This window comes from Cetorhinus maximus, chromosome 6, assembly GCF_964194155.1.
Source record: "Cetorhinus maximus chromosome 6, sCetMax3.hap1.1, whole genome shotgun sequence".
NCBI lineage: Eukaryota > Metazoa > Chordata > Chondrichthyes > Lamniformes > Cetorhinidae > Cetorhinus > Cetorhinus maximus.
In genome coordinates this window covers 154,460,899-154,483,810 of record NC_135884.1, presented here as the reverse complement: position 1 = coordinate 154,483,810, position 22,912 = coordinate 154,460,899, and the positions used below count along the sequence as shown (strand labels likewise).

The following is a 22,912-nucleotide window of genomic DNA, read 5'->3' as shown; positions in this document are numbered from 1 at the left end:
AGTACTTTTGAAATGTGGTCACTGTTGTAACGAGCAGCCAATTTTGCGCACAGCAAGCTCCCACAAGCAGCGATGTGATGACCAGATACTCTGTTTCTGTGAAGTTGTTTGAGGGATAAATATTGCCCCCAGGACACTGGGCAGAATGGCCTGCTCTCCTTTGAAAAAGTGCTGCTTAATCTTGCACCTGAGAGAGAAGACAGGGCCTCAGTTTAACATCACTTCTGAAAGATGGCACCTCCAACACTGCAGCTCTCGCTCAGTACTGAACTGGAGTTTCAGCCTAGATCCCGATTCAAGTTATGTTAAACCTGGATAAAACACTAGTTCAGCCTCAGCTGGAGGATTGCACCCAGTTCTGGTCAACACACTCTCAGAAGGATGTGAAGGCATGAGAGAGGGTACAGAAAAGATTCATGAGAATGGTTCCAGGGATAAGGAACTTCAGTTAATTAGATAGATTGGAGACGTCCTTGGAGAGGAGAAGGTTGAGAGGAGATTTGATAGAGGTATTCAAAATCATAAGGTAGGAGAAAGTGTTCCCTCTGGTGGAAGGATCGTGAACAAGGGGGAACAGATTGAAGGTAATTGGCAAAGGAAGCAATGGAGACACAAGGGAAAACCTTTTCACTCAGTGAGTGGTTAAGAATTAGAATGCTCTGCCTGAGAGTGTATGGATGCAGATTCACTGGAGGCATTCAAGAGGGCATTGGATTATGATCTGAACACGAAGAATGTACAGGGTTACAGGGTGAAGATGGAGGAGGGGCACGAGGTGAATTGCTCCCTCAGAGAGCCACACTAGACATGACGGGCCGAATGTGCTGTAACCATTCTGTGATTCTAGATCTCAGGGGTGGGGCTTGGGCCCAGAACCTTCTAACTCAGAAAGCAAGGGTACAATCCACTAAGCCATGGCTGACACCTGGAGAAGGTGCCAATTTGCAGCTGAGTTTTGAGACTTGGGTTAAACAAAGTGCCTCTCTGATGGGAGCAGGCAATAATTTGCACTTAGAAAGTGGAGGAAGATTTGTAGTGGAGTTCCCCAGGGGTCAGTGTTGGGGCCCTTGCTCTTCCTGATATATAATAATGATCTGAACTGTGGTGTTCAGGGCACGATTTCAAAGTTTGCAGATGATACGAAGATTGGAAATGTTGTCAACTGTGATGAGGATAGTCTTGAACTTCAAAAGGACATGGACATGTTGGTGGATTGGGCAGACAAGTGGCAGATCAAGTTCAATGCAGAGAAGTGTGAGGTGATTTATTTTGGCAGGAATGATATGGTGAGACAGTATAAAATAAAGGGAGAAACTCTAAAGGAGGTGCAGGAACAGAGGGACCTTGGTGTATATGTACATAGGTCATTGAAGATGGCAGGGCATGTTGAGAGAGAGTTAATAAGGAATATAGTATCTTAGGCTTTATTAATAGGAGCATTGAGTACAAGAGTAAGGAGGTCATGTTAAACTTGTATAAGACACTAGTTAGGCCTCATCTGGAGTACTGCGTCCAGTTCTGGGCACCATACTTGAGGGAGGATGTGAAGGCATTAGAGAAAGTACAGAGGAGATTCACAAGAATGATTCCCAGGATGAAGAACTGTAGCTATGAGGATAGATTGGAGAGGTTGGGACTGTTTTCCTTGGAGTTGAGAAGGCTGAGAGGAGACTTGATAGAGGTATTCAAGATCCTGAGGGGTATGGACAGGGTAAATAGTGAGAAACTGTTCCCACTCGAGAGAACATCAAGAACTAGAGGGCACAGATTCAAAATAATTGGCAAAAGGAATAAATGGGATGTGAGGAAAATTATTTTTCACCTAGAGGGTGGTTGGAGTCTGGAACGAACTTCCTGAGAGGGTGGTGGAGGCAGGTTCGATCGAGGTATTCAAAAGGGAATCGGATTGCTACCTGAAAAGAGAGAATGTGCAAGGTTACGGAGATAAGGCAGGGGAGTGGGATTGGGTAGAATGCTCTTTCAGAGAGCCAGTGCAAACTCAATGGGCCGAATGGCCTCCTCCTGCAGTGTAAAGATTCTGTGATCCATTGTGAAATGTTCAAAGACTTTTTCACAGGAGAAGATGTAGAGGGATTTAGGGAGGGAATTAATTCCTGTGCTTAGGGCTCGGGCAGATGATGGCTCAGCCTCCAATGGTGAGTGATTAATATTGGGGATGAGTGCCGAGATCTCAGTGGGCTGTAGGGCTACAGAGATAGAGGTGCCTGGCCACGGAGAGATTTGAAAACAAGGGATAAAAGTTTTAAAATTAAGTCACAGGGGGTGAAGGGTGAGCAGCGTTTAGTGCAAATTAGGGGAGAAAGGGCAGCAGTTTTGGACGAGCTGAAGTTTATGGAGGATGGAAGATGGGAGGCTGGTCAGGAGAGCAAATCTGCAGATAACAAAGGCGTGCACGAGGTTTGAAAACCAGGCGAAGAGAGGCAGAAACAGCGTCTGGGGCGGTAAGGCGGGGTGAGACTGATCTTCATGTTCACTCTCCAGGGCTTGATCCGGTGTATCTATCACCCCGCGCTGGAGAGAAGCCGTCACTGACTCCAGTGGGATCGAGGGACAAATTCCACAGATTCCAGTGGGCACCGAGTGTCAGACACCTGAGCTCACAGTTATCGCCCCTTCACCCCCACCCCCCCGGTTCCCGAGTCCTCCTTATTGACAAAACACAGGAAGATTTCTCGGGGGGCGGGGGAGGGAGAAAACCTGGAAAAGTTCGATGCTGTAGAAGGGGTGGATTTCCTGCTTTGTTGAGAATAACTAACTGCCTTCAGCAGATTGGGAAGAAAATCATCCTTTTTTTTTTCATGTCTGTGCATGAAGCAGCGTCACCGAGGAGCTGCTCAAAGTTTTTTTTCCCTCCCTCTCTCTCTCTCTCCTCCTCCTCTTTATCCAGCCCCCACCCCCCCCGGAGTCTCTCCATCATATTGTTTGGCCTCGGAATTAAGCACATTCCTGGCTGCCTCATCGCTACCCCCCTCTGCCCTGCTTGGGCCGTGCCCCTGCGCGCATTCCACAGCCTCGCCAAAGAGTGCAGGGAGGAGGAGGGCAGAGAGACGGGGACAGACTGGCATCTTTGTACCTCCTTCCAGCCAATAACAACCCACCCCCCCTCCTCTTCCAATACCTGGCCCGGGTGGGGAGGGGGTGGGGGCAACTAAACCCCACAAGGGGAGGGGGGAGTTGTGCAGTGTGGACAAGGGGAGGGGGGCTGGGTGGGGGTAGTGGACAGGGAGGGAGGGGCTCTCTCTCTCTCTCGCTCTGCCATCCGGATATTGTTGCCTTTTTCTCTCCAGATTGTTACACGTTCGGTTGAAAGTAACGAGCGTCCCTCCGCCGCGCGCGCCATTCCGCTCGGTGCTGCGGCCCCCGGGAGTCAAACTGACCAAAAGGGGAATGTTTGTTTTTTTTTTGTCAATTTCAAATGCAAAGAATGAAAAGCAGCGGCGCGGGGGAGAGAGAGAGAGAGGGAGAGGGAGAGGTAGGAGGACAATGCACAGGCTATAAGAGAAATTCAATAATCAATTAAAGAACAAAAGGAGGAGAATAGACAGCATTTCAAACAGAAGAGGAATATCTTTTAATTCTGGCTCTGCTGCTGCTGCTTTCTCGGAGATTTGGAGTTTGCCTGAAGTTCCTCTCGGATTTTTTTTTGTTGTTGTTGTAAGGACGCTTGTTAAGTTATGTCTAAATTCGAGGAGGATCTGGGAGTCCAGGCGAGCTTTCTGGAGGATCTGTCCCTGTACGAGGGGCCGAGTGATGGGTTTTACAGCGGCCGGAGGGAGCTGCTGGGCAGCTCGGACTTGGAGGAGACAAAGCGGGCGTTCTTCCTGCAGATGATCCCGGGACATCACCACCACCACCACCACCAGCACCGACACCAGCAGCAGCAACACCACATCCTGCACCTCCAGCCACCCGAGCCGGCCGAGCGGATGAACGGGGCCGGCGTCGACATCGGCCACCAGGAGCGGAGCCTGGGCACTTTCTGCAAACTCTCGGCTGCTCCCCGGGGCGGGAACGGCGGCGGCGGGAGCGAGGCGGCGGCGGGCGGCGAGGCGGAGCCGCTGGGCTGCTACATCAAAGGGCCCGGGGGCCCGTTCGGGTACAGCGCGGAGAGCCGCCGGTACAGCGGCGGGGGTGGGATACTCCCCGAGCCCGGGCTGGGCTGCAGCCGGCAGGGGGGGGTTTACCCGCTCTACCCGCTCCCCGCCGGCAGCGCCGCCAATGTATCCGCCGGCTCCAGGGGCAACATTGTATCGGGGCCCCGCGGCAACAATGTATCCGCCGGCTCCAGGGGCAACAATGTATCCGCCGGCGGCAACAGTGTATCCGCCCGGGGCAACAATGTATCCGCCGGCGGGAGCCCCCGCTCCAGCCTGGCCTCCTCCTCCTCCTCCTCCAACTGCACCCAGGAGCACAGCAAACACCCCAGCCCCCGCTCCAGCCTCTACCCGAGCCCCCGCTCCAGCCTGGTGGTCCCCGGGCCCCCCCAGGACCGGTACCCGAGCCCCCGGTGCAGCCTGATCCAGTACGAGAGCGGCGGCGGCGGGGGGAGCGGCGGAAGCAGCGCCCTCAGCTCCCGCTCCAGTTACGCCAGTTCGGCCAGTGACACCAGTAAACACTCCAGCCCCCGGGCCAGCCTCAACAGCTCGGAGGGCGGCGGCGGGAGCAAGGCCGGCAGCAACCGGACCAGCGGCATCAGCCTCGGCTACGACCAGAGGCACATCAGCCCCCGCTCCAGCACCGTCAGCCCCCGCTCCAGCTACTCGGACTCCCGCTACAGCGGCCAGGCGGCCGGCTCGGGCTCCGACCCCGACGCCCCCGGGGCCGGGCTGAGCGCCCGGAGCAGCCTCTCCAGCCAGAGCTCCCGCAGCTCCCGCGGCTCCATGAGCGCCGCCTACCCCGAGCTGCAGCTGCCCTCCTCCCCGCCCCGCTCCTCGCTGCTGGCTGGCGGCCTCCCGGAGGAAGCCTTCCCCGGCCACGACAGCCTGCCCTCCCCCGGGGACCCTCACCCCCACCCCCGGCCGCTGGCCGCCCCCACCTCCCCCCGCCATGAGCAGCCTCCCCCCTCCTCCAGCGCCGAAGCGGCTCCCAGCTCCATCCTCTCCTACAACTACAGCCCCGGCAAAGCTGCTCCCTCTGCCCACAAGTTCAGGATCCCTTACCAGGTCACCCCGTCCAGAGAGAGCGGGCCCAGCATGGCCGAGAAGAGGCTGGAAGCCCTCACCAGGGAGTTGGAGAAAGAGCTGGAGTTACACGTCAAGAAGGAATATTTCGGTAAGTTCTCAGTAATGACACCAGCTCTCCCCTCCTCCTTCCCCTGTCTCTCTCTCTCTCCTCCCTCCTTTCCCCTGTCTCTCTCTCTCTCCTCCCTCCTTTCCCCCTGTCTCTCTCTCTCTCCTCCCTCTCCCCTGTCTCTCTCTCTCTCCTCCCTCCTTCCCCTGTCTCTCTCTCTCTCTCTCCTCCCTCCTTCCCCCGTCTCTCTCTCTCTCTCTCTCTCCCTCCTCCTTCCCCCTGTCTCTCTCTCTCTCTCTCTCTCCCCTCCCTCCCTCCTTCCCCCTGTCTCTCTCTCTCTCTCTCTCTCTCTCCCCTCCCTCCTTCCCCTGTCTCTCTCTCTCTCTCTCTCTCTCCCCCCTCCCTCCTTCCCCCCTGTCTCTCTCTCTCCTCCCTCCTTCCCCCTGTCTCTCTCTCTCTCTCTCTCCCCTCCTCCTTCCCCCTGTCTCTCCTCCCTCCTTCCCCTGTCTCTCCTCCCTCCTCCCCTGTCTCTCTCCCTCCTTCCCCTTTCTCTCCTCCCTCCTTCCCCCTGTCTCTCCTCCCTCCTTCCCCTTGTCTCTTTCTCTCTCCTCCCTCCTTCCCCCGTCTCTCTCTCTCCTCCCTCCTTCCCCTGTCTCTCTCTCTCCTCCCTCCTTCCCCCTGTCTCTCTCTCTCCTTCCCTCCTTCCCCTGTCTCTCTCTCTCCTCCCTCCTTCCCCCTGTCTCTCCTCCCTCCTTCCCCCTGTCCTCTCCTCCTCCTTCCCCCTGTCTCCTCCTCCCTCCTTCCCCCTGTCTCTCCTCCCTCCTTCCCCCTGTCTCTCCTCCCTCCTTCCCCCTGTCTCTCTCTCTCTCTCCTCCCTCCTTCCCGTCTCTCTCTCTCTCCTCCCTCCTTCCCCCTGTCTCTCTCTCTCTCCTCCCTCCTTCCCCTGTCTCTCCTCTCTCTCCTCCCTCCTTCCCCCTGTCTCTCTCTCTCTCTCCTCCCTCCTGCCCCCTGTCTCTCTCTCTCCTCCCACCTGCCCCCTGTCTCTCTCTCTCTCCTCCCTCCTGCCCCTGTCTCTCTCTCTCTCTCTCTCCTCCCTCCCGCCCCCTGTCTCTCTCTCTCTCTCTCTCTCCTCCCTCCTGCCCCCTGTCTCTCTCTCTCTCCTCTCTCTCCTCCCTCCTGCCCCTGTCTCTCTCTCTCCTCCCTCCTCCCCCTGTCTCTTTCTCTCTCCTCCCCTCCTTCCCCGTCCTCTCTCTCTCCTCCCTCCTTCCCCCTGTCTCTCTCTCCTCCCTCCTTCCCCCTGTCTCTCTCTCTCCTTCCCTCCTTCCCCCTGTCTCTCTCTCTCCTCCCTCCTTCCCCCTGTCTCTCCTCCCTCCTTCCCCTGTCTCTCTCTCTCTCTCCTCCCTCCTTCCCCCGTCTCTCTCTCTCTCTCCTCCCTCCTTCCCCGTCTCTCTCTCTCTCTCCTCCCTCCTTCCCCCTGTCTCTCTCTCCTCCCTCCTCCCCTGTCTCTCTCTCCTCCCTCCTTCCCCCTGTCTCTCCTCTCTCCCCTCCTTCCCCCTGTCTCTCTCTCTCTCTCCTCCCTTCCTTCCCCTGTCTCTCTCTCTCTCTCTCCTCCCTCCTTCCCCTGTCTCTCTCTCTCTCCCTCCTGCCCCCTGTCTCTTTCTCTCTCCTCCCTCCTTCCCCCTGTCTCTCTCTCTCTCCTCCCTCCTTCCCCCTGTCTCTCTCTCTCTCTCTCCTCCCTCCTTCCCCCTGTCTCTCTCTCTCTCTCTCTCTCTCCTCCCTCCTTCCCCCTGTCTCTCTCTCTCCTCCTCCCTCCTTCCCCCTGTCCTCTCTCTCTCTCCCCTCCTTCCCCCTGTCTCTTCTCTCTCTCTCCTCCCTCCTTCCCCCTGTCTCTCTCTCTCTCTCCTCCCTCCTTCCCCTGTCTCTCTCTCTCTCTCCTCCTCCTTCCCCCTGTCTCTCTCTCTCTCCTCCCTCCTTCCCCCTGTCTCTCTCTCTCTCTCCTCCCTCCTTCCCCCTGTCTCTCTCTCTCTCCTCCCTCCTTCCCCCGTCTCTCTCTCTCTTCTCTCCTCCCTCCTTCCCCCGTCTCTCTCTCTCTCTCCTCCCTCCTTCCCCGTCTCTCTCTCTCTCTCTCCCTCCTTCCCCTGTCTCTCTCTCCTCCCTCCTTCCCCCTGTCTCTCTCTCCTCCCTCCTTCCCCCTGTCTCTCTCTCTCCCTCCTTCCCCCTGTCTCTCTCTCTCTCTCCTCCCTCCTTCCCCCTGTCTCTCTCTCTCTCTCTCCTCCCTCCTTCCCCCTGTCTCTCTCTCTCCTCCCTCCTTCCCCTGTCTCTCTCTCTCTCTCTCCTCCCTCCTTCCCCCTGTCTCTCTCTCTCTCTCTCTCTCTCTCTCTCCTCCTCCTTCCCCTGTCTCTCTCTCTCTCCTCCTCCTTCCCCCTGTCTCTCTCTCTCTCTCCTCCCTCCTTCCCCCTGTCTCTCTCTCTCTCTCCTCCCTCCTTCCCCCTGTCTCTCTCTCTCTCTCCTCCCTCCTTCCCCCTGTCTCTCCTCTCTCTCCTCCCTCCTTCCCCTGTCTCTCTCTCTCTCTCCTTCCCCTGTCTCTCTCTCTCTCTCCTCCCTCCTGCCCCCTGTCTCTCTCTCTCTCCTCCCTCCTTCCCCCTGTCTCTCTCTCTCTCTCCTCCCTCCTTCCCCCTGTCTCTCTCTCTCTCCTCCCTCCTTCCCCCGTCTCTCTCTCTCTCTCTCCTCCCTCCTTCACCCGTCTCTCTCTCTCTCTCCTCCCTCCTTCCCCCTGTCTCTCTCTCTCTCCCTCCTTCCCCCTGTCTCTCTCTCTCCTCCCTCCTTCCCCCTGTCCCTCCCTCCCTCCTTCCCCCTGTCTCTCTCTCTCTCCTCCCTCCTTCCCCCTGTCTCTCTCTCTCTCTCCTCCCTCCTTCCCCCTGTCTCTCTCTCTCTCTCCTCCCTCCCCCCTGTCTCTCTCTCTCCTCCCTCCCTGCCCCCTGTCTCTCTCTCTCTCTCTCTCCTCCCTCCTTCCCCTGTCTCTCTCTCTCTCCTCCCTCCTTCCCCCGTCTCTCTCTCTCTCTCTCTCCTCCCTCCTTCCCCCCGTCTCTCTCTCTCTCCTCCCCTCCTTCCCCCGTCTCTCTCTCTCCCTCCTTCCCCTGTCTCTCTCTCTCTCTCCTCCCTCCTTCCCCCTGTCTCTCTCTCTCCTCCCTCCTTCCCCCTGTCTCTCTCTCTCCTCCCTCCTTCCCCCTGTCTCTCTCTCTCTCTCTCTCTCCTCCCTCCTTCCCCCTGTCTCTCTCTCTCTCTCTCTCTCTCTCTCCCCCTCCCTCCCCAACATACACACACACACTATCCGCAATGTCCCTGTCACTAACTCTCATCAGCTAACTTGGCAGTTCACTGTACCTGGGACTTTCCCAAGTTTTGCTAACAGGGATGAACTTATCATGGAGCAGTTGGTTTGTGTATTCAGGTCTCCCATCTCCAGTGGCTGATTCCTGGGATGGGCAATGGGAATGTAAACTGCACATTCCAAGCCCTCACTGCACAGCTTGGGTTTGCCCTTGGTCACGGAGAGCCAGCAGGCTGCAGAACAATTAGAAACTCAACCCTTCCAAAGTCTGCTCAGAGACAGCGTAGTGTCTGGCCCTGGCAATGGGGTACAGTTCTTAGGGAGACAGGAGACAGGTCTGTAGCTGTCAAACACTGGCGTACAGGGCTGTCATTGTATAACATTGGTGTACGCCACTGTATAGCACTGGTGTACAGTGCTGGTGGGGACGAGTCTGTCATTGTCTAACACTGGTACAGTGCTGTTGTGGACAGGCCTGCAGCTGCCTAACATTGTGGCGGCGGGGCGGGGGGGGCGGCAGGTACAACACTGGGCTACAGTACAGATTGGGGACGGGTCTGTCCCTATAACACTGGGGTACTGTACTGGTGGGGACGGGTCTGTCACTGTGTAACACGGGTACAGTACTGGTGGGGACGGGTCTGTCACTGTATAACACTGGGGTACAGTACTGGTGGGGGTGGGTCTGTCTCTGTATAACACTGGGGTACAGTACTGGTAGGGGTGGGTCTGTCTCTGTATAACACTGGAGTACAGTACTGGTGGGGACGGGTCTGTCACTGTATAACACTGGGGTACTGTACTGGTGGGGACGGGTCTGTCACTGTATAACACTGGGGTACTGTACTGGTGGGGACGGGTCTGTCACTGTATAACACTGGGGTACAGTACTGGTGGGGACAGGTCTGTTGCTATAACACTGGGGTACTGCACTGATGGGGACGGGTCTGTCACTGTATAACACTGGGGTACAGTACTAGTGGGGACGGGTTGTCACTGTATAACACTGGGATACAGTACTGGTGGGGACAGGTCTGTCACTGTATAACACTGGGGTACAGTACTGGTGGGTGCGGTTCTGTCTCTGTATAACACTGGGGTACAGTACTGGTGGGGACGGGTCTGTCACTGTATAACACTGGGGTACAGTACTGGTGGGGACAGGCCTGTCACTGTATAACACGGGTACAGTACTGGTGGGGACAGGTCTGTCACTGTATAACACTGGGGTACAGTACTGGTGGGTGGGGTTCTGTCACTGTATAACACTGGGGTACAGTGGTGGGGACAGGTCTGCCACTGTATAACACTGGGGTACAGTACTGGTGGGTGCGGTTCTGTCTCTGTATAACACTGGGGTACAGTACTGTTGGGGACAGGCCTGTCACTGATTAACACGGGTACAGTACTGGTGGGGACAGGTCTGTCACTGTATAACACTGGGGTACAGTACTGGTGGATGGGGTTCTGTCACTGTATAACACTGGGGTACAGTACTGGTGGATGGGGTTCTGTCACTGTATAACACTGGGGTACAGTGGTGGGGACGGGTCTGTCACTGTATAACACTGGGGTACTGTACTGGTGGGGACGGGTCTGTCACTGTATAACACTGGGGTACTGTACTGGTGGGGACGGGTCTGTCACTGTATAACACTGGGGTACTGTACTGGTGGGGACAGGTCTCTTTCTGTGACACTGGAGTGTTTTTGGATCTGTAACTGGGAGCTGGTGAGGAGATCCAAGGGTTTGACAGATGAGCTGAGGAAAGAGATTTTGCATAGGAGGGCGGTGGTGAGGGAGGTTACTTGTTCAGAGAGGGAGGTTTTAAGGAGGGTATTAAAAGGTTGTGGAGTGAATTCTGAGTGTTTTGTTTTTACCCCCTCCTGACCCACCTCAGCCCTCCAGTCAGGTAGGTTTATCTGAGTGATGTTTGGAGAACTGTGTCCCAGCAAAGGCTCTGTTCAGAATCACAGAATTATTACAGTCCAGAAGGAGGCCATTCGGCCCTTTGTGTCTGCACTGGATCACCAAATGAGCTATTCACCTAGTGCCATTCTCTCGCCTTCTCCCTGTAACCCTGCACATTCTTCCTTTTCAGATAACTGTTTAATTTAGTTTTGAACACCTAGATTGAACCTGTCTCATTCACACACTCAGGCAGAGCATTCCAGACCTTAACCCCTCGCTGTGTGAAAAAGTATTTTCTCACATTGCTATTGCTTCTTTTGCCAATTACTGTAAATCTATGCCCTCTCGTTTTCAATCATTTCACGAGTGGGAACAGTTTCTCCCTGTCCACTTTGTCCAGATGCTTCATGCTTTCGAAAACATGTATCAAATCTCCTCTCAGTCGCCTTTTCTCCAAGGAAAACCGTCCCAACTTCTCCAAACTTCCTCATCACTGGAACCATTCTCATGAATCTTTTCTGCACGCTCTCAACCTGTCCTGCCACCTTCAATGACTTATGCACGTAGGCACCCAGATACCTCTGCACCCCTTTAGAGCTGTACCCCTGTACCTCCTTCTGAACTGTAATAATCCTGTGATTCTGAATTGGGCCTTTGCTGGGACATAGTTCTCCAAACATCACTCAGATAAACCTACCTGAATGGGGTTGAGAAACTTATCAGCCATGATTGAATGGCGGAGCAGACTTGATGGGCAGAATGGCCTAATTTCTGCTCCTATGTCTTATGGTCTTATTTTATTTTGTGTCTCCATGTTCTTTCTACCAAAATGAATCACTTCACATTTCTCCACATTGAACTTCATCTGCCACCTGTCTGCCAATTCTACCATTCTATGTCCCTTTGAAGTTCTACACTGTCCCCCTCAGTTCTCAAGGCTTCTGAGTTTTGTACCATCTGCCAGCTTTGAAATTGTGCCCTGTACACCAAGGTCTAGGTCATTAATGTATATCAGGAAAAGCAAGGGACCCAACAGTGACCCCCGGGGAACTCCACTATTTCCTCGAGCCCGAAAAACATCCATGAATCATTACTCTCCATTTCCTGCCACTCAGCCAATTCCATATCCATGTTGCTACTGTCCCTTTTATTCCATGAGCTGTAACTTTTCTCACAAGCCTGTTTTTGTGCCACTTTATCAAAAGCCTTTTGGAAATCTATATACACCACATCAACAGCATTACCCTCATCAACCCTCTCTGTTACCTCTTCAAAAAAAACTCCAAGTTAGTTAAGCACAATTTTTCCATAAGAAATCCACGCCAGCTCTCTTTAATTAACCCACATTTGTTCATGTGACTACTAACTTTGTCTCAAATTATTGTTTTTTGAAGTTTCTCCACCACCCAAGTTAAAGTGTCTGTCCTGTAGTTGCTCGACTTATCTTTACACTTTCATTTTTGAACAAGGGTGGAACATTTGCAATTCTCCAGTCCTCTGGCACCACCCTTGAGTCCGAGGAAGACTGAAAAATTATGACCAGTGCCTCTGCAATTTCCACTTTCACTTCCCTCAGTATCCTTGGATGCATTCCATCCAGTCCTGGTGCCTTAGCAACTAAGTGCAGACAGCCTATCCAATACCTTCTCCTTGTCAATTTTAAATCCTCCTGGTATCTGAGTTACCTCCTCTTTTACCCTGGCCTGGCTAGCATTTTCTTCCTTGGTACAGACAATGAATACTTTGAATCTAAAACCTCAGCTATACCCTCTGCCTCTGTGTGTAAGTCCCCTTTCTGGTCCCTCATTACCCCAATCATCCTTTTACCACCCTGTCACTATTTATATGCCTATAGAAGATTTTGGGATTCCCTTTTATGTTAGCTGCCAGTCTCCTTTCATACTCCCTCTTTGCTTCTATTATCCTGTGTTCAGTTTGGTTCTCAATTGTAATTTCTACCTGATACCTGTCGCAAGGACTTGCTTCAGGATGGTAGAGAAAGCAGCCAGAAAACAAGACGCTGATAAGTTGAGGCCGCTCGGGGGCTGCTCTGTGGGTAGACTCAGTCGTGTTGTCAGCCACCATTGTCCAACTAGGGGTCACGGCAGAGTGACCAGGAGCAGCTGCCCTGCCTGGTTTCCTGCCCCTCTCTTACTGAGGCTAATTGTAACATCACTGGCACCATCCTGGCTTCTGATCAGCTAGGACTGGGGTTTGAGCAGTGTCTATCTAAAATCTGTGCTGCTCACCTAACTCACTGTTTCCACAGAGCATTTCAATCACCCTCCCTGACAACCCGCCCGAGCTCTGATTTCAAAGGTTGTTGCCGATTAAGATTCCCTCAGAATTCCAGGTGGTTTGGACAGTATCCTGGGTTCAAATCCCACTCCACAAACTTGAACACACAACCCAGGTTGACACTCCGGTGCAGCACTGAGTGAGTGGCACTGTCAAGAGGTGCCATCTTTCAAACCAGGTGTTAAAATTGAAAAGCCTCATCTGCCCTCAGTAATCGAGAACCCAGGGCTATATTTCAAAGAAGAACATGGGAGCTATCCCTGGTGTCCTGGCCAATAAATCCTCAACCAGCACACCCAAAACAGATAATCTGGTCATTATCACATTGCTTTTTGTGGGAGTTTGCTGCCTGCAAATTCTTTGCTGTGTTCCCTCCATGATAACAGTGACTACACTTCAAAAAGTACATTGTTGTCTATAAAGTCTTTTGGGATGTCCGAGGTGGTGAAAGATGCCATAGAAACAAAATGGAAGTGTCTCTGTTTCATTGCAGTAGACCTAAGCAAAACCAACATTCTGCTGCCCATATTCTACCTCGCAGCAAGTCCTGTTCACTGTCACCCGCTGTCCTCGCTGACTTACACTGGCTTCTGGTCTGGCAGTGCCTCCATTTTAAAATTCTTAACATTGTTTTCGTACTCCCTGGTGGTCCCCATGCTGCTCACCTCTTTTCTCCCCCCACTCCCCCACGCCATCAGTCTTGTCTCCTCTAGCCCCCTGTGCTCCTCCAGTTCTGGCTCCTTCTCTGCCGCCAGTCCCTTCCCTTTAGCGGTCTGGGTTCTAACTCTGGAGTTCCCCCCCTGAAACCTCTCCACCTCTCTTCCCCCTTTTAAGCCACACCTTAAAATCTACCCGCTTGACCAGGTTTTTGGTCATCTGCCCTAATATTATCATAAGTAGTTCGGTGTTGAATTTTGTTTCTCGCTCTTATGATGAGTCTTGTGATGTTTTACAGTGTTAAAGGTGCTATATAAATGCAAGTTGTAACATTCAGGCCATGGGTTAGAAAGTGCAACAGGTGACTCCCCGGTGGGAAGAGGTCCCACGGACTCCTGCTGCTCTCCAGTTCCTTGCTCCAGCACAGTAGCAGCAGGTCAATGGACCAGGGGATGGTGCCCAGCACCCAGTCTAAGGGTCACTTGGCACCCCTATTATACAAACTTTATAGCAGAAATCATTGGTCAGGAGCAGGAACCCTGATGTTTTTTAAACTGCCTCTCCCTAAGCCAAGGGCCCTGAGATTAATTGTAGTGTCTCTCCCACTGCCTGAACTAGTACTGGACCTGAGTAGCCTTGGAGTGGGTGAAATGCTGATTCACCCGAATTAAACCAGAGTTTAAAGGATTAATTACGTGGACAGGCTGCATAAACTTAGCTTGTATCCCCTCCAGTTTGGGAATTTGAGGGGTGAGCCGATTGAGGTGTTTGGTAAAAGGATTTGATAGGGTAGATAGAGAGAAACTATTTCCTGGAGAATCCAGAACAAGGGAACAAAACCTTAAAATCAGAGCTAGACTGTGATGTCAGGAATTGTGTTTTTATACAGTGTGAAGTGGGATGTGGGCATTGCTGGTGAGGCCAACATTTAATGTCCACCCCTAATTAACCTAAAGGGGGTGGTGAGTTCAAATATTGAACTTTTTTCCCTCAAATGACTGCGGATGCTGGGGGTTAATTGAAATTTTCAGACGGAGATTGGTAGCTTTTTATAAAAGCAAAATACTGCAGATGCTGGCGATCTGAAATAAAAAACAAAAGTGCTGGGAAAACTCAGCAGGTCTGGCAGCATCTGTGGAGAGAGAAACAGAGCTAACGTTTTGAGCTCAATATGACTCTTCGGACACCTTGATAGCCTTTTGTTGGGTATCGAGCGATATGAAGTAAAGACTGAAAAATATTCTGACGGGATACAGATTCTGATCTAATTGAATGGAGGAACAGATCTGAGAGGCTGAATGGCCTCCAGCTGTTTCTGTGTGTGCTGTCTACCCTGTCCATTATGGGTGGGGGCTGTATAATTGATGAAAAGAAAAAGGAATACATCAGAGAGGAGCCATTTCTTGCTGTGAGATGGTGTGTGTCTGTAATCAGAGCAGTAATCCCTGTGAAGCAGAGAATAGGAGATTTTTTTTTTTAAACAAAGTGTTCTTTGGAAAGGAATGCATGCAGAGAGCTGCAAACTCCCGCCCCAACCCCTCGGGAATGCTTCAATCCGTGAGAAATCTCAGCAAAGTGTTTCGAGGGGCTGATGAAATGAAAGCAAGATTGGAGGGTTTTTTTTCAAATTCCTGCAGCTGAGTCACCGTTTATTTCAACTGAACCATCTATCTGTGTATTCGTTTTCTCTGATCCCGTGTCTGGCTTGCTCTGTGTCTGTCTGGGGCACGCTCTGTGCCTGTCTGTCTGGGGCACGCTCTGTGCCTATCTGGGGCTCGCTCTGTGCCTGTCTGTCTGGGGCTCGCTCTGTGCCTGTCTGTCTGGGGCTCGCTCTGTGCCTGTCTGTCTGGGGCTCGCTCTGTGCCTGTCTGTCTGGGGCTCGCTCTGTGCCTGTCTGTCTGGGGCTCGCTCTGTGCCTGTCTGTCTGGGGCTCGCTCTGTGCCTGTCTGTCTGGGGCTCGCTCTGTGCCTGTCTGTCTGGGGCTCGCTCTGTGCCTGTCTGTCTGGGGCTCGCTCTGTGCCTGTCTGTCTGGGGCTCGCTCTGTGCCTGTCTGTCTGGGGCTCGCTCTGTGCCTGTCTGTCTGGGGCTCGCTCTGTGCCTGTCTGTCTGGGGCTCGCTCTGTGCCTGTCTGTCTGGGGCTCGCTCTGTGCCTGTCTGTCTGGGGCTCGCTCTGTGCCTGTCTGTCTGGGGCTCGCTCTGTGCCTGTCTGTCTGGGGCTCGCTCTGTGCCTGTCTGTCTGGGGCTCGCTCTGTGCCTGTCTGTCTGGGGCTCGCTCTGTGCCTGTCTGTCTGGGGCTCGCTCTGTGCCTGTCTGTCTGGGGCTCGCTCTGTGCCTGTCTGTCTGGGGCTCGCTCTGTGCCTGTCTGTCTGGGGCTCGCTCTGTGCCTGTCTGTCTGGGGCTCGCTCTGTGCCTGTCTGTCTGGGGCCCGCTCTGTCATTGTGTTACTGTATTAAATATTAATCAACTCCTCTGACCCAGTGTATCAGGTCTTTGAGCTACATCTCTCGTTCAAAGCTTAAGCCACTAGCTGGCTTTTTGTGATTTGCTTTGGGGGGAATGCAGAGCGGATTTATGATACTGGGGATAAGGGACTTAAGTTACGTAGATTTCTGGAAACTAATGACAGCAAAGAATATGGGATAGCACAGGAGAGTGGTGTTGAGATAGATGATCAGCCATGATCTCCTTGTGTGGTGGAGCAGGCTCGATGGGCCGAATGGCCTTCTCTTGCTCCTGTTTTCCTATCGAGAACCTGGATAAGTTGGGGTGTTGGAGGAGAGAAGGTCAAGAGGAGATTTAATTATGAATGACTCCGATATATTAAATAAGGAGGACCTTTTTCCCAGCAGCAGGAGGGCCAGTAACCAGAGGACACAGATATAAGATAATTGCAAAAGAACCAGGGGGAGAAATTTATTTAGAAAGTGAGTTGTTGTGACCTGGAATGCACTGCCTGAAAGAGGGAGGTGGAAGCAGATTCAAAAAGCGAATTGGATAAATTCTTAAAGGGGAAAAAATGTGCAGGGCTATGGGGAGAGAGAGAGAGAGAGAGTGTGAGAGAGCAGGGGATTGGGGCTGACTGATTAGCTGTCTGAGTTAGCAGAGTCATGATGGGCTGAATGGCCTCTACCTGTGTGTAAAGTTCCTTGAAATGAGTTTGTTTATTGAATGGTTGAGTTATTCGGAAAGAATTGCCCCCAGTGCGATTTGCAAGTCTGCTGGTTCAGCAGATTTCACCCATGACGGTGATAGAGGAGCTGTATTGGGCCTCAGTGCCCCTGACCCAGTGAGTAGGTGGGGGTGTTGGTTAAATCAGTAATGGTCCCTCCCTTGTACAGAGGGAAATGCACAAGTGTTGATGTGAAGGGAACACAGCGTCTGATGTAGCTGTGATTCCTCACAGGAATAGTCTACCAATTTTCAAAGTCTAGGCTCATGTGCAAAGTGTGATCTGAGCGCCGATCTTGTGAAACTTGACTCCCGTATCTTGGGGAGGAAAGAAAGAACAAACTTGAATTTCTATAGCACCTTGCACAGCCTCTGGATATCCCAAAGTGTTTTTAAAGTGTAGCCTCTGTTATAACTGTATTTTACTGTAAGGCAGGGGAGTGGGACTAGGTAGAATGCTCTTTCAGAGAGCAAGTACAGACTCTGGGCCGAATGGCCTCCTCCTGCACTGTAAAGATTCTGTGATAATGAGGGTGGAAACAATGGTGCGTTAGTGCTAAGACTATCCAAATTACATAGCGAGACTCGGGTTGGAGAGAGTGGTCTATTCTATCCCAGAGGAATCACAGCTACCTTAGACACTGTGTTCCCCTGACATCAACACTTGTGCATTCCCCACTGTACAAGTGAGGGACCATCACTGATTTAACCAACCGCACCATCCACTGTCTGTGGGTGTCTCTGTGTTTCACACTGGAAGAATCGAGTTTGTCTCTACATTCACTGATATTAGCACCTTGAGGTGAGGTGTTAACCTCTCTGAGCTGGTGAGAGGAAACATGCTGGGGTAGGGTGGTGTTAGCAAATTCAGGAGACCTGGCTTTGATGCTTCACATTGATTGAGGGGCATGAGAGAGAGTTTGTAGTAGACTTGGGGGGATTTTTACAGAATCGTGCATCAAAGAGGGAGGCCATTCAGCCCATCGTGCCTGTGCCAGCTCTTTGAAAGAGCTATCTGGTTTGTCACACTCCCCTTGGGCCTTGCATTTTATTCCTTTTCAGATATTTACCCAATTCTCTTTCGAAAGCTATTGTTGAATCTGCTTCTACCGCCCTTTCAGCCAGCCTTTTCCAGATCACAACAATTGGCTACATAAATAAATTTCCCCATGTTTCCCATCTGGCTCTTTTGCCAATTATCTTAAAGTCTGTGTGCTCTAGTTACTGACTGTACTGTCAGTGGAAACAATTTCTCATTTACTCTATCAAAGCCCTTCAATAATTTTGATTCATTACATATCCCTTAGGGATGAGCAATAAACGCTGGCCCAGCCAGCAACGCCCACATCCCATGAATGAATTAAAAAAATTCTCCCTTTAAGGAGAACAAACCCAGCTCTCTCGTTTCTCCACATAACTGAAGAGTCTCATCCCTGAGATCATTCGAGCAAACCTCCCTGTACCCTCCTTCAGACCTGGACTCTCCTGTACTCTTGCAGTCCTATAGATATGTCACATTGCCTATCCTCCTCCCACCTCTGTTGTAACCACCCCTGCCCCCAACAGCCCCTGGTCTGTAGGTTCCAGCACCATAAACTCTCTTGGCTCTGTACCTCTTGGAAACTCCTTTAACTTTTCAGTCTGTCACCTCCCTTTGTCTCTCCCGACAAGTTGGTTACTGCCCACCCCTCCCACAACCACAGAGCTCCCTGTAAATATCCTCGGGCTATAGTGTAAAATGTGATGGGCGCTTTACAGATACAAGTTTCCAAAGAAGAAACCCGTTCTTTGCATGTAGCATTGCCGGAATATATTACCCATTAATTACCCCTTGAGAAGGTGGTGATGAGCTGCCTTCTTGAACCGCTGCAGTCCATGTGGTGTAGGTACACCCACAGTGCTGTTAGGGAGGGCGTTCCAGGATTTTGACCCAGCGACAGTGAAGGAACGGCGATATATTTCCAAGTCAGGATGGTGAGTGACTTGGAGGGGAACTTCCAGGTGCTGGTGTTCCTATCTATCTGCTGCCCTTGTCCTTCTAGGTGGTAGTGGTCATTGGTTTGGAAGGTGCTGTCTAAGGAGCCTTGGTGAGTTGCTGCAGTGCCTCTTGTAGATGGTACACACTGCTGCTCCTGTGCAACGGTGGTGGAGGGAGTGAATGTTTAAGGTTTTAAGGTCGTGAATGGGGGCCGATCAAGTGACCGGATTTGACCTGGATGGTGTTGAGTTTCTTCAAGCGTTAGTTGACTTGGTGAGTGTGTTACTGGTGTTCACTGGATCAGGACAATCTGTTGTTCACAGGGCAGGGTTGCCTCGGCTGATTGTGTTGTGTGGCAACTCGCTGTCCCAGCCACTCCCTCATACAAAAGCCCCCTGGGAGTTACTGTAGCCTTTGAGGTCGAGGTATCCAGAATGTTGTGGGATTGGAGCAGTGGGGTGCCTCGGGGCTGATTGATTGTTGCAGTGTGGGAGAGGGACAGGTTGGGCCGGTCCAGCTCCTGTCACACAGCGGCTGATTAACAAATATTTCTCTGTCTGGACTCCCTGGCTGTCTGAGAACTGAAATATTTTCTCTCATACAGTTACTTTTTACAGAAACTATAACGTTTTGTGGGCAAGTGTATAACAGTCTGCTTGAGGAAGTACTGCTGAATGCTGAATATGAGAATTATAAATGTAGGGGGTTCCCCAACACTTATTTTAATGTGTTTGAGGCTAAACCACAGATTCCTTGAGCAAACTGACTCTGCATTGAACTTAAAGCTATGTCCTGAATCAAGCTAGGGTCTAACAGTAAGCCATTACTGAGATAGAGCTGCTCAAACATGTGGGACCCCCACAAACTCTCCCACTCATCTCCAAAGGTGAAGACACAAACCACCTTTAAACTCTTGGATACAGGTTCAAATACTGGAATAAATTAATTTACAGTTGTGATGATATGTAGAAGTAGAAAGTTGAGTACGTGATGGAGAAAGGAATAGAAGAGTATGTTGATGTGATGTGAAAGAGGCTTGTGTAGAGGATAAACACCAGCACAGACCAGTTTGGCTGAATGGCCTGTTTCTGTGCTGTAAATTCTATGCAGTTAAACGACACGAACCACACTTGAGCAACTATAAACTATTTCAAAACAAGAAATCCTTGCAGTTATTCTCAGCATCTTGTGTTTGCAGCCAGTTTAATATTTTTTATTTGTTCATGGGATGTGGGTGTCGCTGGCTGGGCCAGCACTTATTGCCCAACACTAGTTGCCCCTGAGAAGGTGGTGGTGAGCTGCCTTCTTGAACCGCTGGAGTCCTTGTGTTATGGGTACACCCACAGTGCTGTTAGGGAGGGAGCTCCAGAACTTTGTCCGTGTGGTGTAGGTACACCCACGGTGCTGTTAGGGAGGGGGTTCCAGTCTGTGTGGTGTAGGTACACCCACGGTGCTGTTAGGGAGGGGGTTCCAGTCCATGTGGTGTAGGTACACCCACGGTGCTGTTAGGGAGGGGGTTCCAGTCTGTGTGGTGTAGGTACACCCGCAGTGCTGTTAGGGAGGGGGTTCCAGTCTGTGTGGTGTAGGTACACCCGCAGTGCTGTTAGGGAGGGGGTTCCAGTCTGTGTGGTGTAGGTACACCCACGGTGCTGTTAGAGGGGGAGTTGCAGTCTGTGTGGTGTAGGTACACCCACGGTGCTGTTAGAGAGGGAGTTTCAGTCTGTGTGGTGTAGGTACACCCACGGTGCTGTTAGGGAGGGAGTTCCAGTCCATGTGGTGTAGGTACATCTACAGTGCTGTGGGTTATTTAGGGAAGGGGACCTGATGCCACGACCCTACGTGTGACAAACGTTCTCTCTGAGCCGCGCAGATATTCTGCTGCTCAGCCCAGAACTTGCCGCACACAAGAAGCCGGCCCCTTAAGTTGTGCTTTTGCGTGGGTGCCTGGCAATCTTAAAGGGACTTGGGTGCCTGGCAATCTTAAAGGGACTGTGCATGGCAGTGGGAAATTAGAGACAGCATTGCGTGTGGCCCCTTTACTCTGATCTCTTTAATAAGCTCAGGCGTCACCTGTTAGGCCTCATTTGTGGAGAGCAAGGCAGTCCGGAACTGGCAATAAATGTGACCCAGGCAATGTTACCTATTTTCCAACAGCAAATAAACCAACACCTTTGATAGTTACTTGAGAGAGGAGCCTCCTCAAAGCTCCGATTACCTCTCTCCTGGACGTGCAGAGGCAGAGTTAGGCAGGAAGATGACTGCCGAACGAGTTCATGCAGGTTAAACCCAGCTTTTCCTCTCCGAGAAAAGCAGGCTCTTTGAAACACACATTAGAGAGAGATCCACGTGCTCACACTGCAGGAAAGGAATGCCATCTCTGTGGACACACCCTCCCAGGATAAGGATTTTGTGTTTTTGAGAGAGTAACTGGTTGTTCCAGGCCAAGCTGCACACACTAACGTTTTAACTCAGCAGTTTCAAAATCACAGGAACTTTGACTCTGTTTCTATTCTGAATTTGAACTTACTTGGCGACGCTGTGAGTTTGAATATCTCTCTAGGATTCTGGCAATTAACCACCCCTAACCTCAGTGAAAGATCAGCTGGAGTGCAGGAGAGAGAGAGTGTTTGCAATACTCCTTCAAGATTTCTGTGGCAGTTTAACCTGCAGAAATTTGACTCACTCTGTGCTGCTCCATTTTATATCTGGGTGATGGACAGCAACCAGATCTGAAATAAAGATTGAATTAACCCCACCTGCTACATCTTTACACCGCTGATAATGGCCTGTTCCTGAGTACCCCGTGCCTGTATTGGTACATCCTATCTTCACCCCCATAATATTTAACATGAGTGGTTAGAGATCCTCTGATCCTCTTCCCCAGATTCCTCGGGATAGGTATCTCCGAGGCCCTTTGTTGTGCCCAAGATACTGGGTGGAGGTAGGTTGGTCCCTGACCCACTTTGATCTGTGTGGCTCAGCACTACAATAGACTGTGTATTTACACTACCACTGGTAAAGCTGTTCATGGGCCTTGTTTGAAAGTATTTGCTGCAGGTTTGTAATGATGCTGAGGGAGTCATTGGAACAGTCTCCAGGAGGTGGGTGACCATATGTTGATGCAGAGCAGGAAACCGATTCAGAGCTGTCCCGTTACCATCCGGAAGACTTTAGGATTCACTTAACGTAAACTGAATGAGTGACCTTGGGGAAATAGACGTGTCACTTCTCCCCCCCGCCCCCCACAACCTCCAGACCATGATTGTGGGTTCAGGCACCTGATAAGGGCTTTTGTGAAGTTAAGTGTTAATTCTGTAGATCTGGAACAATCAACATAGTTGATCTGTCAGAGAGAGAATTGGAGATGACTAATTTAAATAGAATTACATAGTTCACACTATAGAAACAGGCCATTCGGCCTAACTGACCTGTGCTGTAGTTTAGCTCCACGCCAGCCTCCTCACACCCCTCTTCTATCAGACATGATCGTCATATCCATCGATTCCATTCTCCCTCACGTATTTATGCCCTTTGACTCTGTATATACTCTAGTTGCCTCAACTACTCCCTGTGGTAGAGAGTCCCACATTCTCACCACTCTGGGTAAAGCTGGTTCTCCTGTATTTCCCTACTGAGTTTATTGGTGACTATCTTATGTTGATGGGAGAGGGAATCTTAGCTTTGTAAACAAACACACAGACTACAAAAGCTAAGACATTATGTAAAACCTTTATAAATCACTGTTAAAATGCGTAGCTGGAGTATTTAGTGTGTCCAATCCTTGCTGCTACTTTGGGGAAGATCTCAAAACCTTAGAGAATCTAAAGGTTATGGTTTGCAATACTTTATTTTAAACCTAGTTCTCTGCCAGATGTCGGTTGACCTGTTGTGTACTGTTTTTATTAAAGTGTTGGAACACCTGTTTTGTTTCTCCCCACTCCACCCCGCCCACCGCAATCTCCTTGATATTCTCCCTCTTTCGTCTGCTCATCCAAGAGTGTGTGGTCTTAACTGATACAGGCTCACACCTGAAGTGGAGCAGTTCTCTGCGCCCCTTCTATTCTGGCCTTTTATGCATTCTCGATTTCCTTCACTCCTCCACTGGCCACATCTTCAGCAGCCTGGGCCCCAAGCTCTGCAATTCCCTCCCTAAACCTGTCTGCCCCTCTTTCCTCCTGTAAGAAACTCCTTAAAACCTGCCTCCTTCACCCTGCTGTTGGTCACCTGTTCTTTCACTCTGCGGCTTCTTGTCAAATTTTGTCTGCCCACATTCCTTTGGAGTTCCTCACGATGTTTTGCAATGTTAGCAATATCAATTT

At 51.5% G+C, this 22,912-nt stretch overlaps 1 protein-coding gene across 1 annotated transcript in view; it reads left to right on the top strand.

The window, feature by feature from the left end:
• The first annotated feature begins 3,485 nt into the window (after positions 1–3,485).
• The window catches only part of wtip (WT1 interacting protein), a 44,053-nt gene continuing 24,626 nt past the window's right edge, over positions 3,486–22,912 (top strand). Inside the window, exon 1 of the mRNA XM_078544684.1 lies at positions 3,486–5,292. Coding sequence (XP_078400810.1) covers positions 3,696–5,292 — 1,597 coding nt within the window. The 5' untranslated portion in view covers positions 3,486–3,695. The remainder of the gene's footprint in view (positions 5,293–22,912) is intronic.